The 16,502-nt window shown below is 41.9% G+C and overlaps 1 protein-coding gene across 2 annotated transcripts in view; it reads left to right on the top strand.

Moving 5' to 3' along the window:
- RSU1 (Ras suppressor protein 1) overlaps positions 1-16,502 on the top strand; it is a 185,906-nt gene that overhangs the window by 96,494 nt on the left and 72,910 nt on the right. Inside the window, exon 9 of one of the 2 annotated variants that reach the window (XR_015722428.1) lies at positions 7,893-8,014. Coding sequence is in view for 1 of the 2 variants with exons in the window: in XM_045787797.2 (XP_045643753.1) it covers positions 7,893-8,025 (133 nt within the window). In the remaining variant the exon portion in view is untranslated. Of the gene's footprint in view, positions 1-7,892; positions 8,026-16,502 lie in introns of those variants that run through there. The other variant, XM_045787797.2, reaches the window with a different exon arrangement.

Genomic DNA, 16,502 nt, shown 5'->3' on the forward strand with positions numbered 1-16,502 from the left:
CATTGGGGATATCTGTGATCCTTTCCTTAGCATGAATTTATTCCTAGGATGGAATTACTGGGTCAAACAGTATGAACATTTTTATAGCTCTTAATACGTATTGCCAAATTACGTTTCCATAAAGAGGTGCCATTTTGTCCTCAGACCAGCCGTGTCGGGAAGCGTCTAATCCTCGAACCTTGGCCAACCCTGGGAATTATAGTCCTTTTGAATATGTACCAATTTGATAAGAGGGTGTTTACAAACTGCAAGTGAACAGGATATAGTCTGATGTCTTCTAGTCTTTGCGTTCACTTACACTTTTGTGTTCACAAGCGCGAACGGGAGAAAACGGCTTGGATTTTGTCCCTTACATGTTGAGGGTGTGAATTTCTAACATTTACTCCTCTTAAACGGCCTGCCCCTTACCTCTTAAAGACTTCATATGTTTCATTGAAAGGGAGTTGCAGTTCTTCTAAAGGTGTTCTGTGGAACAAAAGTAATTGGGCAACGTGGATGTGATGATGGGCCCCACGTACCTTGGGCTTTAGGGAGTAACTAGGAACTAGAGGGCCTTCAAGGAAGAGAACAACAAATTGTTTCTATCTGTAGTATCACAAATCCATTACATAATGATATTATTAATATAAAATCTTGCTAGTGAGGAAATTGTTGAGGGAACCTGAGATAGAATGTTAAGTAAATGCTAAGCTGGCTGAAAAAATGGCTTTAAAATCAGTACCATGGCCATTCCATATACGTTTCTCTTACACAGCTCTGGTTAAGACTGGTTTGGGATAACTTTATCAATCCTATAAAAAGTTATGATACTGAAACTTAATCTTCGAACATAAGTTTATTTTAGTTTATGTTGCCTTAATCAGTGACTTCTCCTGGATTCTCTACGGAGACTGAGGCTCCCTTGATGTTGACATTTCCAGCTTTCCATGTGGTCAGAAGGGTGTCCTGAACCTGGGAACTTGAGAGGCTGAGGGTGGAGAGGACAGTGAATGTCCCAGGGCACTCTGGGAACTGACGCCAGTAGGGTGCCTCAGACCGCGGCCGCGTAGGGATCTTTCAGTCTTGCAGGAAATGACGTATATGTTTTCACTCCTTTGCAGATCTCACTTAAAATAATAATGATGAGAAGAATATTTTACGTTTATGTAGTGGCTTCCAGTTTATAGAACCATTTTATACACTTTTTGGCTGCTGTCCAGAGTCCTATCAAATTGGTGCTATTATCCCCACAGGGCAGCTGAGGAAACCAAAGCTCAGAAAAAAAAAAAAAAGCCCGAAGATTTACCCAAGTGTCTTGGCCACAAAGTTGATGAATGTTACTCAGGATCAGGGGCCAGGTCTTCTGGCCAGATCTCCCGGGCTTTTGCCTACACCTGATAGCATTATACAGTAAAAGGGAAATCTGGCAAGCAACCATGAGATTACCTCCACATTTGAAAGAATGATGGGGAAATCCTATGTGAACAGCAGGTTTAAAACATGAATTATTTCTTGAATATCCCTAGAAGGAGACTCGCAAGATTAATGCAACTATGGCGGTGTGCATTGGGCTTGCCTCTGCACTGCTGGTGGGCACTCGTATTTACGAGGGACCGAGGGCCCCTTATTTCCATCTGACCCTGGAGCACAGACATCAGATGGCCAAGAAGAGCATCAGAGGGAAACCCGTGTAAAATGCTGTGTTTCTTCGTTGGTGAAAAGGGCTTCTGAACCCTTTAACACAGGCATACACATAAATCAGATGCCACTCTCGTTGGAGCCACTTGGCAGGGTATGATTTTTATTCTTTTTTTAATTTAAATTGTACTCTTCCCCTGACTCGATCGGAAGAGCAAGTGTTGGTTTAAGTATGTATCATAAAGCGGCAAGGCGTTGGGTGTATTAAATGAACAGAATGCCTGTTTTAAAAATGTGTTGCCGGAAAGGCTAAGCAGACAATTGCCAGGATGACAGGGTGGCCTCGAATCCCCCCAGAATACATTTGAGAGCTGTCGTGAGACGTCCCAGCTTACTCCGATTGCATTGATGATGCGCAGAAGGGGAAACCGCCCCAGACCTGGGGCTTCATAGACCATCATCTATAAGCTTGGTGTGCACTGCAGTCAGGATGATGCTGTTTTAAGAAAGATGCGCTCCTTTGTGCTAATTAATGTGCCGCACGTAGTTTGGATTTCTTTTTGGCATTTCCTTTCAACGCACTTTGTTCTTTTTTAACTATAAAAATCACCCTTACTTGTAAGCACATGGAATTCTCGGAAGAGCCGATGAATAGCTTACCCTTTGTTCTGCGGGTTCGAATCCCTGTCCTGCCTTAACGTCCCCTCTTTGAGGAAACCCACGTTAACGATTGGATGTGCGTGTCTTCTTCGCTTTCTTTTTCACATAAACATTCACTCATGCGCATATATATGATTTTTGTTTTTTTTTTCAAAAATTAAATCATAGCAAACTTAGAATACTCTTATTTTTTTATTATTATTATACTGTAGACCTCTTTCTAGGTCAATGCATGTAAATACATCTATTCCATTCATGTTCATAACTGTAGGGCTGGAACATACACTGCTCTGCTTACCTGTTGGTGAACATTCTGCTTGTTTCCAGTGTTTTATTGCTACAAACATTTACTCTTACAGTGTCAGCATTATTTTATGATCCTTATGATCATTTTCCACTCAGTGAAGTGTCTTTCTAAAGAAGGGAGAAAGTAGGAGCCTTCCATCTTCCGTTGTTAACTGTAATCATGGACTTCTGTAATTAACGGTGTAGCATGTAGTAATAAGAATTACAGAGACTTATGTGTAGAATATCTCTTTATGTATGGAGCGGCCCTAAACGTAGCTTTTATTTTGTGTTGGAGTCATTTGTGGTTCTCTTCTGTGTGTGCGTTCACCGAGGAGCAGAGGTGATCTCTCAGCTGTCATAATATCCCATCTAGACCCCTTCCACGGCAAATCAATTACCTGCGTGTGGGCAAATCTGGTACCCTAATGATAGACTACCCAATCAGCCACGGTTTGCTAGTTTTACCTTGTTAGACCATGGCCTTAGATTTCGGTGAGCGAGCACCTGGCTTTGAGAGCGAATTAATTTAAAAAGCGCTCTGTGATATTTTGGAATTACAAAGGGAGGGAGGGCTGCTTTGATGACGTGAAAAATTTGCCCAGATCCTCTGGATTGCTTAATATATGATAAATAATGTTTACTGGCCACATGTTTCAGGATTTGGAGTACTCAGGAAGAATTCTTAACAGGGTGATTATGAAAATAACCCATTTCCATAAGTGAAAATGACCTTGTTTATTAATGGGGCCTCAACTGCCTATTGCATTCGACCCCATTTGTAAGCAGCAAGGAGAACGATTGTTTTGCATGATTTAGTATTTACAAAATTACGGGCGCACGGCAAAGCTTACTGTACCAGAGGCTCCGCAGAGAAGCATATGTGGTCCTTTTTGCAGGTAATAAAATGGAAAATCCAATTTGCAATTGCAGAATACAGCTCTGAGTGATATATGATCTTCATAGCCACATCGGTCAGGGGGTCACCGCTAATCACGGTGCTGGCTGGCTTCCCCTGTGGCCTGGGCCTTCCCACTGAAGAGGGAGCAGAGTGAATCTATGTCTGCGAGCCAGCCAGCGTGTCTGCAGATGCACCACTTTCTAGCTTATTAGATCCTCTTTGTCACAGTGCTTAATCCTGCTGCCTGATCCTTGTTAGAACACCACCAGAGCGCCGCTCCGGCTTCTAATAAAGGAGCTGGGTGAGGGCGCCTAACTAGACGCGCTGAAGCGTGCGGTGGCGAGGGGGATTGCGTCCTGACTGACAGCGGGCTGAGATGCTTCCTGCATGTTATTACTTAAAAGGGAACCTACCTCCGACAGCTGACAGATGAGCTTTGCCGAGGCAAGGGTAACTTGTTGCTAGGCTGATACGAGATGGGTGTCATCTTTTCACACAGTATAATGGCCTAGCTTTACTCTAATGATATTAACCCCCTTCTGAAATTGCTGCATTCCGGCCCGGCGCGCCGTGCGGTCGGAAAGCCGGAGGCAGGGAGCTGGCTGGGAGGATTACAGCCGCGCGGAGGCAAGTCTTGTATTCTGCGCCGGTGAATTGAAGTTGAAAAACAAAAATAAGCACGTCCTATCACGCCAAGCCCGGTGATCACGCTGAAGAGTCCGTGCCTGGCTTGGCTCGTGCCATTTCCGTCTCTGTCACCAGCAGGAGTTGCCTGCTTTCAGGTTGGCCGTGGACGCTGAACACGGTCTTCATGGTTCTTTGTTACAAAGCAAGCATAGCTTCGACCACAGAGCTGTCGTTTTGGGGGGGCTTTCTCCTCCAGGGAACCTGAATCGCTCTTCTCGAGTGACCTCCATCCCTGGTAGCCCTGGGAAGACCTGGGTCTCTGATTCAGTAGCGTCGTTCCGTAGGAAAATAAACAAATGGGGGTGGGGGAGGCTAACCTGGGCCCTCTTCCTCTCCAGCTGGAATGCACAGGTGAGTGTGAAGGGAAATGGAAATGCTCGTGAAGATCTATCCTGTAGTCCTTTGTGGGTACCCCGACTCTCACATGTATTTTCCCCAAAGCGTGTGTGTCTGGCCCGCATCCAGTGTCTCTTTCGTGCTCTGCTTAGCAGCCGTCATTCGCAGTCCCCTCTGCCTCTTCTGTCTCCATTGACAGCACTTAAATAGAGACATTGCTAGGGATTGACAGATCTCCAGGGGGTTAGAGGCTTTAGACAAAAGGGCCCAGAGAACACGGCTGACCTTTCTTGGCATTATTCCCCTAGCTCTGTCTTCCACGTGTGGCAGTCAGGGAGCATGGAACTTGAGTACGTGATTTTCAGAGGATTACCACTAAAAAGGCTCGCAGGCTTCACAAGAGGCTGTTAATAAGTTAACAAGAGGCTGTGTACGTTCCCAAGTGGGTATGTAGGTTGTAGGTGGTAGAAAGCAGGCTCGTCTTTTCCCCAGAAATATGTACCTGGACCTCAGGTTCAAAGCTGATCCATTAAAATTTGCTTTGCTCATAGTATACCTGTACTTTTTGCGTTCTTGGGGCAACTCTTGGACCTTGGTGGAAGGGAGCTTATGATACAGCCCAGGAAGGAAGAGAGTCCTCTTTCTTTACCGTCCCATGGACATCGTCCCTGAGCAAAGTTAGAGTAACTGAGGATTGCCGGCGAGGGGGTGTGGGGGTCCTCCTTCCTAGAGCCTTTCCCTGGTCCACAGTGCTCTCACACTGACCCAGGGCCCTGAAAATACAGCGCGGTGAGAAGTGCTCAGTGCTCCTACTTCCCTCTCCTCCTCCCCCCGCTCTTCTTCCACAAACTAGAGAACAGTATCCCTGTGATCCCAGTCTGAACCAAAGGTTAAGAGGAAAGCAATCAGTTGAGTTAATTCGTGGTCCTGGATGTTCATCAGATCAAATTATACCCATTAGAAATTCAGACTCTGTTTCTCAGTAGGATAAAAAATTTGGGGCAACAGGGAGGAAGGATCTTTAGGTCAGAGTAGCCACTAACAAGTAGATCCCTTTGCTTAGGAATTGCTTTGGTTCCTTATGCAGTTCATGCTTTTCATGGCTTCTCTTCCTCCTTTGCTTAGCCACTTTGGAATACATATATTTTTCCAAATGTCTCTGTTTGTTTTTTTCCATAGTTGATTTCATGCTGATATCGGTGGGCAGGCCCTAGAGGCAGGAAGATATGTAAGCATAGCTTGTTTATTAGGCAAATGTTTTAAGAGAGGTGTTCCTCTTCTGGTGCCTTCACCCCCCAACTTCTTAGTGACCTGCTACGCCATGGTTACTGATGTCTGGCTTGTGAGCCCTTCCCTCGATGACCATGCTTCCTAAGAACTGTGGGCAACCTATTCACTGTGCATTTAACACAGAACACTTAAGAAGTACAGAACTTTTTAGAGTAATTTTTACATGGAAAGCTTTTTCAGACGTACTCATTTTTAGGAAAAGTGGAACTTGGGGAAAAAAGTAATAAGAGAATGATGTGGAAGAGAGAATGGGGACGTGGAGTATAGCAAACAAGATCCTAGAAGAAGATAGGAGTTACAGAGGATTTGAAACAAGAGATCAATTCTATTCTTGGAAAGCCAAAAGCCCTCCCCAAGTGAAGATACAGACAAATAGCCCAGTGCCTATAAGATACCCAGCTCAGCAGAGAATTGGTGCAGCTCTGGGATTTTCATTTGCCCTAGGCAGTTTTCTGACTCATGGTTTAGAGAATAAAGCCCATTAATTTACCAAATGATTTAATATCTGACTAATGATGTTTAACCATTAAGATGAGGAAATTGACAATATTGATAATCTTGGAGAGGAATTTATCTGCTAATTTTTGTACTTAACACTAACAGATTCTAAGTAGCTCTGGAAAGATCATGATGAATTACTCACTCGTAATATTTGGTAATAGTTTTCTTTAAAAGCGTTTTATTAAATTGTAATCACTTTTATATTGGTCTTCTTCTTTTTTTTTTTTCCCCTAGTTCATCTAACAAAAAGGAGACAGATTGAAACTCTCAGTTCTTTTAAGAAGAAATATTACATCGTTTTCCCAGTAAAAATGTTTGTTCATTTCTAAAACCCAGGTCAGCTAGGAAATTACATGCATCAGGGTACACCTGCATCCCAGAATGTGTTCTCCTTGTCTTGAGTTATCACTTATGACAATATTGGCAAGTAGAGTTTCAAAACAGGACAAACATGGTTCTTTGGATGTGTCTTGGGAAGAATAGTTGCTGGGTGTCTATGTTTACGTAGCCTTGGCCTGTAGACTGGAGGTCTGAAAATGGACTTCCTCAGTAGAGCTTACAAGGCAAGGCCTTTGGTGAGCCTCCTGCCAGGTAAACTGCATACATCTCTGCTCCATAACCGTGCTGTTCCCGTCTCTTGCATAGGCAAGTGTGCGATGGGAAGCTCTTTCACACATAGCCTTTTCCATTTTTGAGTATGCCAAGCAAACAAAAAAAGGCAACTGATTACTAGCAGATGATATTCGGATGGGTGGCACTTACTGGGTTTTTATGCCCCTTCCTTAACTCATCCTTGGTTGATCTAGGACGTGTAACCTGATAGTTTCCCCAGATACTCTAGAAACAATACGAGATTTAGAGTCAGAGCCTTGGGTTCACATCCCCATTCTTAAGTTTTCCCATCTTGGACATGTTACTTAATTTTGCCGTGTTTCCATTTCTTCACCTATAAAGTGATGTCAATGACTGACCTTAGGGGTTGCTGGAGAATCAAATGAAGAAGTGCTTTTCTTAAAGGTAATTGGTCAACTGATAAGGACAATACAGATGTGAACTTCTAGCATGACCATGTTAATGCGCTTCATGTAGTGCTGATTCTGTGATGTGCTCATGGTACCTGAGGAATGCAGTAACAATTTTACTTGGGTAGCATTCTTCCTTCACTCATGTTCTGCTTTGATGAATAGTGGTGTTGATTGGATTGGGTTTAGATCAGATTGGACAAGTGGTGATGTACATTGTCAAGTAGAATTTCAGGACGTTCTGATATGATTGTTTCTTTCAATCTTGGTTGGGTCGTTTTCTTCTCTGTAACAAATACCTAGAAAAAGAAAGCATTTGCAAGACCTCCTTCCAAGTTTACTTCCTTTCTGCCTTGTCCCCCCACTCCCTTTCTCCCTCCCTCTCTTCTTTCCTAATGTCTTTAGCCAGAGTACTAGGACTAACATTGCTTTCATGCCAGTGAGGACTTGAAGTAACATATTTTTAAAAAATCAAATCAAATGATCCACAAGGTACTTGAGGTTGTGCTGTGGTTACTGGGCAGGCTTCCTAGACCTGATTTGTGTTGGATGAAATGAACTTCACCTTTTCCTCTTTCCTTCCATCATTTCAGGAAACTTGGATTTAACTGGACAGAAGCAAGTGTTCAAAGCAGAGAACAATCCCTGGGTTACCCCAATTGCCGACCAGTTCCAGCTTGGCGTGTCCCATGTTTTTGAATATATCCGTTCTGAGACGTACAAATAGTAAGTAGACTGTGATTCTCTAAAATAGTAGACTGTCATTTTATAGTATTTGTAATTACACCATTTATAAAAACTATCCTATGACATTGTCATATTGGTGGCAGTTAGCTTATAGTATTTTTAGATGTTTTATTAACCACATGTAGTGATTGTCTCTGTTTTTTATAGATGATTTTTAATTGATATTTTCAAAGGGAATTTATACGACATTAGTTTAGAAAAATTTTAAGGTATTAAATTAGTTGAATATTCAAGGCACTAGCGAAATCCACCAGACACATTAAGATCAGCACATACTTTTCTCTCCTTTGAATGCAAAAAATAACAAATGTTATGAACAAAATTGTTAAGCGGTTTATTTATAGAATCAGGAGAGACTACTAGGGAATCATTCTATTCTTCAGAAGCTTTTACTCTAGCAAGATGATAATCTCTCTAAGAGAAAAAGAAAAGGCAGAAAAAGAGGAGGAATCAGCTAGCTTAAGTCACAGCATCAAAATCCCTCAAGTCCTTGCCCTGAGTCAAGGACAGCTTGTGGGGAGCCAGGCCCAGACCTAACTGTCCCCACCTATTTGTTCCTGCTTGCGTCAGGGTCTGCAGGAACTCTTCCACCCCTACTTGCTCTATTGTTGTATCTTCTGACGTCATTTCCCCCTCATCCGACCCCCGCCCCCAAATTGAAATGATCATTCTTCCCAATGCTTCCGTGATCCTTAATACTGAAATCTAGTCTCCTCTAGTTCTAAGCAAATATAGAAGAGACTTGGAAAAAAAAAAAAAAACAACAAACCCATAGTCCGGTTTTGTCTGATTTTGTGTACAGCCCCAGCCTTTGAGAAGTTAACATTCCAGCTAGTCAAGAAGAGCTAGAGGATCATTAAAGGTCACGTTTAGTTAAGAGCTTACGTTTTGGGGATCAGAACAATGCCCCCCACTCAACGCAGGCCTCGCTGAATCTATGCTGGGGCAGTGGGTCAGGATTAACCAACAGCGCAGAATCCCTGTCTATACACGGCAGGCTCTGGTTCTGGACCTGCTCCCATATACCATGTTCCTGGTTCCCGGGCACATCCAGTACTTGTTTTGGTCCTATTTCCATGGGGCAGAATCCCAGAGAAGATAAGCTGTGAAGAACAATGACGTTAAAACCAAACAGACTAGAATTGCTTAAATGATCGCATATCCTCATCTATGAAAGCAGCGGAAAGCGTGGTTTAGATTTCTTTTAAGATAATACTGTGACATTTGCAATGTATCTTAAGCCTTACCTATAAGAGTAAAACGAGAGGAGTATAAAATGTGTTTTATTGTTTCATGAGCCACAGTTATGTGCAATTATATGTAGTTTCTTTAAATATGAATATAGCTCAGCCTTGGAAATTAGTTAAGTTCATTATGAAAATGTGTGAAAATATAATTGCAAATTAGCAGCTTATTGTTCATTTTGTTCCTCTTAAATTGTTAATCATTGCTATCGTCAATTTTAGATGGATGTCTAATTTTTTTGTTAGTAAATGGCAGTCTCCATAGATCTTGGTTTGTAGGTTATCTTTTTAGAAAATCCTTGTATACATTTTAACATGCAGAAAAATCTACAAGCAAGCTTTTTTGGACTGAGAACTGGGAAAAAATAGTCTTTTTTCTTCTGGCTAACGATCTTTTATTGTATCATCCGTTAATTTATAACATAGCGTATTTACATATAAAAGCACTTCTAATTCTAATTTCATTTTAAAAGATTAAGTTGTGAATTTATGGATATTGTATTACCTCGGAGTCATTATTAGTCATTATTACAACTAATCACCATTATACACTATTTATTATCTATTATAAGCTACTTTTGGTTATTTGAACATGGTGAGGATTTCAGATGAGTGGGGTTCATTGCCTTCATTGAGTTAATTGGTCGGTTAATTGAAAGGCAGTATATGGCATGACGTTTTAATCAGTAACGTATCTGTTGTCTATAGCTCTCTCTCTCATCAGCATCCTAGTTTTGAGGATCAGAGTGAGCTAAGCAATTTGCCTACCAGCTTACCTTTTGATTTCCTCATGGAGAATGACGTTACCTTTTACCCAGTGAAATGAACGTTCAAAAGCTTAAGTAAGCATAGGAGAGTCGTTGACCCCTTTTAGGGGGGACCAGTTCGTACCCCGTTCACTGCTTTTAGAGGAGTCCGTGAGCCTCTGCAGGGAGGATACACTTGACGTGACCTCCTCAAGGGCAGGGCCCCTGGCAGATTCCCTCAGAATTCTCCTCTTCTCTCCACCTTGGGACGAAGAGTGTTAGCCGTTCTCTATTTCAGCTGTCTGTCCTTCACCCATCTGCCTGTAGTCGCTGTGCTCACTCCGTCACCAAACATACTAGCCAAACACGTGGACTGTTACGTAGGTAAGACACTAAGTCAGACTCTTACTCTTTTTAAAAAAAAAAAAAAATACCTGCACAAAAATGCCACCGTTATGTTTCACTGAGTTGTAACATGTAAGGTTATAGCTGTGTGTATACACGAGCTTCATGTAACTATAACCCGACTTCATTCTTTAATTTTTTTAAGTAGTGACTTCCTGATCAGAGGCCTTGGAGCAGAAAGCTGTGCCTGTGATGACTTCTAAGGAGACTGTCTGCTCAACTCACAGTTTTCCGAAAAAGCCAATTTCACACTCAGTACCTTCATCTTAGGTGTTCTGTTCTAAAAGCTGCAGTTTCTACTCTTCGCTCCCTTACATCTTCCTCTATAAGCCGCGTATACCCCTTCCGATAAAAAAATCCTTTTTTATATATTGGTCTTCAGACTACCATGAAAGCGTATTTTAATTTTGCTTTGGCCCTTAAATTGCTGATGAATCAATCTCCTTCCCTTTTTTCCATTTTTCTAACCAACTGATTCGTTACCTAAGCGAGATCAGTGAAGTACTTACTGGCATGTTTCCTTTTCATCCACGCCCATGGTCGACTTTCACAGCGACCTTCGTGTTCCAAGCACATCCTCAGAGGCCTTCTGGGTCTAGAGCAGAGACAGGCAGAGAAGATGGATGATCTGACTTCCAGGCTCCCATGGACTCCAGGAAGGGGACGTGGACATTTGAAACAAAGCAGTGAAATCAGCGTGCAGGGAGAATTAGAATGCTCTGAGATAATGTAACGAGGTGAAGCTAGGAACTTGTGCTCCTGGGCAGGAGGAGCTGGGGGTCGGTGTGGCCCAGAGCATGTCGAGGTGTCGTTTCAGGAGCTTGTTGTGTTGAGTATACTTTGGGCATTCATCCTGTCCTCCTCATCATTTCTCCGGTGGGGACTGCTCTTTGTCCATTTCTCATACGTCCAGCAAAGGGAACGTACTGGCTGGTGTCCTTGCATTACCCATTCATCATGTTACCCCCTCTGTTCAAGTACAGTCATTTGCTCAGTGGTGTTGCTGAGGAGCAAACCCTACAAGGTCATTAGCATTTTCCGGTTGTGGTCGAGCTATCTGGTCACCCCTTAACTCTGTATTTGGTGGTGGTTTTCTCTTTGCGTGCCCTCTTTGATTTCTGCGAAGCAGAATTATGATCAAATAGTCACCACTTGTTAAAGTTTCCAGAGTTAGATTTTTTCCCCCAGGAGGAGAAGTCAGATTAGAGTCAGGATCCTTGACAAGATGCTTTGTGAAAGGGAGTAACTCACACTTTTCACATTTCCATCAAGGAAGGTGGATAGGAACTGCAAGCCATTTTAAAAGCTGACAAGTTAACTCTTAACAAAAGAAGAGGTTTGACAAATGTTCAGCTGAAAATGTGTTGGTTGAAAGAGGCATTCGGAAAACAGGCATGCTCATGAAGGCTGCAATTTGCGAAGCATGGCTGTCCTACAGCCTCATTTCCAGAGCAGCGTCACTCAGAGGATGCTTCCTCGTCGTTCTTCCTGCCCTGTGACTTGCTTTTGTCTCTAGGGGGAGGTGCCATGCTCACATTTTTATTTTCTTCTTTAATCTTGAGTGAAGACTGGCCCTACGATTATTCATGCCAGTTAGTGGAAACATTTTCACAAAGCAACACTTGGTGGATGGTGGGCAGTGATGAGAAAAATGCTGGCAATTTCTTTTCACTAGGAATCTAGCAAAATATTAGTCATCCTGTTTGATTTGTAAGGAGGAACACTTTTATCTGTTGGTTATCGTCTCTGAACTTACTTTGCTTGCACAGTTCAAACTAAGAAATGTTTTCTTTTTTCTGTGCTGTGTGCAAACCTGTGTACAGGCTGTGGCGGACGTAAATGGGCTTTTATTAAACCACTAGCGTATCCTCTAATGGCTGCCACGTCAGTGACCTAGAAGACCCTTGAATGACAGATCTGTCTGGTCTACCAAAAGGCCGCAGCATTTCAAACCTAGTAGGTGATGTCGTTCATTTTGAGACAGCCCTTTCCGGAAGGAAATCCCATCTAACAAAACTCTCCGAAACTTACTATTTTCTGCTAAAGTATAAATGGATACACAGAACTAGCAGATGGTTTTATAAATATCACAGAAGGATGAAGGAGAGGGTTAAACTTCCAGGACCTTTCTAGCAGTTAGTGAATTTTACATAGTGACACAGGAAGGCAAGAAAAATGTAGACTTTTCTTTCATTACTGTATCTGAAAATAGCTCAAATTAAGCCAGAGAAAAATAGTATTTCTTTATAGTAGACATGAAAATGAAGAGCCAACTTTTTTTTCCGAAAGCTTTGGACATAAAAGATTGTTTTTATTTTTAAAAGTTGACCGTGTATTGGGTTCCTGGTAATTTAAATTTCCTTTATAGATGTTACATATGTATATTTTGGTTCTTTCTTAAGTTAATAAATGTATTATCACATTTCCTCCATAATACAAAAAAATGATTCAAACTTCTGACATCTCTGGATCTATTTGCATGCAAATATGTTGCATTTACCTAACATTGCTAAGAAATAGCAAATATGTTGCATTTACCTAACATTGCTAAGAAATAGCAAATATGTTGCATTTACCTAACATCGCTAAGAAATAGCAAAGAGGAAAGGGAAACCCATAAAGTGTATTTTGGATGGTATCGTGTCATATCCCTTATCTCATGTTGACTTTCAGTGGTAAAATTGTGCAGCATTCCTTTTTCTCCAGATAGTATGTTGCCAGCACACGGAGTTGAGACGTGTCTATTCCACTGAGTAGACATAAGTCCAGACAGTAATGTCAGCTGTGGATCATTGACACAGTCACTCACCTGTTGCTCTGTGTTGCCGTGAGCTGTTCGTTGCCCTGGTAAACTAATACGTCCTTCTTAAGGTAGCAGGAGGAAAACAGATCATGCAAGGAAGAGTACATAACAATTTTTTCTCCCTTCCAAGTTTTTTTGATAGATTGCTTAACATAATTTACATTTAAAAGGTTTTTGCTTTTCTGCTGTTAACTTGTTGAGCTCTTTTATTCAGGTATACTTCAGAGGTCGTTAGTATTTTTCCATTTTCTTGGTGCGTGTTCACCATTTTTTCTATACATGAAGTTTTTATATGCCTCTTGAAACTTTATTTTTCTATAATTTTATAGCTCATGCAAAATGGTTCAGTTTTTTTAATGGAAAATGCTTCCCGTTTGACATTGCCAGTGCACCTGGATTCCGGGGCAGTCACAGTAGGGACCTCTGCCCCCTCAACCTATAAAGGTCTAAGGTGAACCCTGCCAGCATTTAAAAACCAGCTTTGGGGGGCTGCCTGGTATTCCTAAAGGCATCTAGGAAGCCCCATCTTATACCTATTCTGGAATGTCTTTTACTCTGACTTGGCTACACATGGAGATTGGAGAAGCTTCCCTCACAAATCCACGTTCAGCATGTGCCGGCCTGCCAGCTCTGTGGGGACAGGCTCGGTCAGGTTTGACCAATGAGCAGAAGCTCTGTCAGTCCTTCTGCATCTTATTCAGTGACTAGTATACTTACCATTAAAAAGTTGTGAATACATTTAGAATAAAGGGAAAAAACCCCACAACTTCCGCATCAAAAGGAGAAGAGTGTTTATTCTGAACCTCACACTTTTATGTAATATGATTTTAAAGAGCAGCCATGTCCTCCGTCCCCACCCCTTATCTCAACTTGTGTGTTCACTGTCAAGCTTGCATTGAGCCTGTCTTGTATAGCTGGACTGTAATATACAGCGTGATTTGTTACAGTGTCAATTTAAGGTGAATAGAATATAGATAATTTGTTCCACTTGAAAGAAGAAAATCAACATAGGCTAGACTCAGCCTGTGCTTGAAGAAGGAAATGTGTCAGGTTACTTCCTCTTCAGGCACTATTAAGAGTTCTATTCTTAGATGAGACTCACTTGATATAATCATATTGAGCTATTAAGTATCGACCTCCTCAATGAAATGAAATTGATCAGCCCTGCATATTGACAACCTTTTTATTTTTTTTAACTCCCAGTAATCTTAAAGTTCAATGCTTGATGCTTTCCATCGAGCTAAGATGAGCTATTGCCTGCATTTACAGTTTTTATTTGAGAGCTAAATTAATAAGTGGTGCTTTTATCATAAAAAAACCCCCTGTGACTTCTATTCTCTACACAGTAATATCTTATTATATGCTGGCTTTTTATTGATATCTGGTCTCTTATTATGGTCGAGAATTAGTAGAGAGTTTTGAGGGGGTTTTCTTGGTAATTTTTGGCAGTTCAGAGTTCATATATACCGTCAAATATTCTGACTTAGAATGTGTATTATGAAAGGAGTTTCCATCAGTTTTATCAGATAAAATGCTCAACTGTGAGTTACGTTCATAGGCATCTGTTGATGTTCCAATTTATTTGCCAGCCATTAAGGAAACAACTTCTCATATTTTATCCTGTTGTGTTTGTATATTATTTTATATGTATTTTGAAGACTCGTGGTATAAAAAGTTTTCAGTCAAGAAATACTATTTCCACTTTTTAAGTAGTCTCACTTGGAACATACGCTGTTCAACCACCTTCACATTGTACGTACTTTTGATTCTCCATCTGATTAGATAATGTATAGAGAATAAATAATCGTTGAGGTTTTGGTTGTCTTATATGTCAGGTTTACCAAGTAAGCACGTGGCTTTTTCTTTTTCTTCCTGCTGATACCTAATTTTGTCCAAGTTTGGCTGTCTAAGCCATGCAGCAGAAATTTATTGTCTTACCGTTTTAGAGGCTGGAAGTCTGAGATCAAGGGGTCGGTGGGGTTGGTTTTTTTTCTGATGGAATGATCCATTCCAAGCCTTTCTGCTTGGCCTGCAGATGGCAATTTTCTCCCTGTGTCTCTTCACATCATCTTCCTTGCTTGTGCATTGCTGTCTGCATTCAAATTTCCCATTTTTATAGGGACACCAATATGGTGACATTCTGAGGTGCTGGGGGCTAAGGCTTCAGCAGTTGAGTTTGGGTGCAGATAGGGGTGCAGTTCAACCCGTAACACTGTTGTCACTCGGATGCCCAGAAAAAGCATTCAGCCCTCTGTCCATGTGTTCCACCTCTTTACTCTTTTCCTCCACAGTCCCCATAGCTTCACAGTAGGCATGTTTTCTTTATTAGCGAGTACGTTTGAATGACTCTGTGAGACTTGATCCATCCCCCGCCCCCATGCCTCTCCTAATAAGCTTGGCTTCTGAAGTTAGAAGTTCCTCCAAAGCATGCAGATGGACTCCAGTTTCATTTTAGGGACATGGGATAGGCTTTTACGCCTGGCAGAGGGGTCAGTGTTTTTATTTCTGATCTTTTAACAGTGGACCATGTTAAAACAGAAACTGGTTAAGATTTAAGGGTCTCTTGGGAAGGAAAGGCACCTAAAAAGCCCCCTGCTTTGTCGTATTTGGCTAGAGAATTCAAGAAGGGAGAGTTACACAGAGCACCACCCGCTGGACCACAAGAATCTTCTAGAGGGAAGATGGTACAAAGAGGGCTTTTGTGCCTCTTGTCTGCTTCATATGCCATGGGACCCACTCTTGTAGGTATGGAATCTTCTCCCTGGGGCTTTGTGGTCCTGAGTGGTAGCTACTGGCATGTTACTCAGTAAAGGGTCAGAGATTTCCTGTCTCATCCCAGAGTTCCAATTACCACATCTGGAGCCCTTATAACTTTGTTTCATCTTTCTTACCTTAACAGGCAAGATTGAGACTACGAATAACAGGGCAGGGCATTCTGTTCTCATGTAATAAAGCTGGTTTGCCCTCCCAGCAGAGAGAGAGATGTCAGAGATGGAGAGCATATTTTCACGCGATGCTCCGTGGCATTGAGACACAGGCATACTGTGAAGAGAGGCTCTGAGGAAAAAGAAGGGAAATAAGTCTGTTCTTAGCGTGTGTACTGATTCTAGAGGTGGGCCTCTGGTCTCAGCTCTGTCAGTGGCAAATGGCCTCTTCACACCCACGCTCGGCTTCCCCATCTCGAAGAGAGTGATTCAAACTAGATCATCCCAGAGTTGCCCCAGCAATGGCTTCTCATTCCGATTTTTTTCTTCTGGG

This window comes from Ursus americanus, chromosome 31 (genome assembly GCF_024610735.1).
Source record: "Ursus americanus isolate L20-20 chromosome 31, mUrsAme1.1.p, whole genome shotgun sequence".
Taxonomy (NCBI): domain Eukaryota; kingdom Metazoa; phylum Chordata; class Mammalia; order Carnivora; family Ursidae; genus Ursus; species Ursus americanus.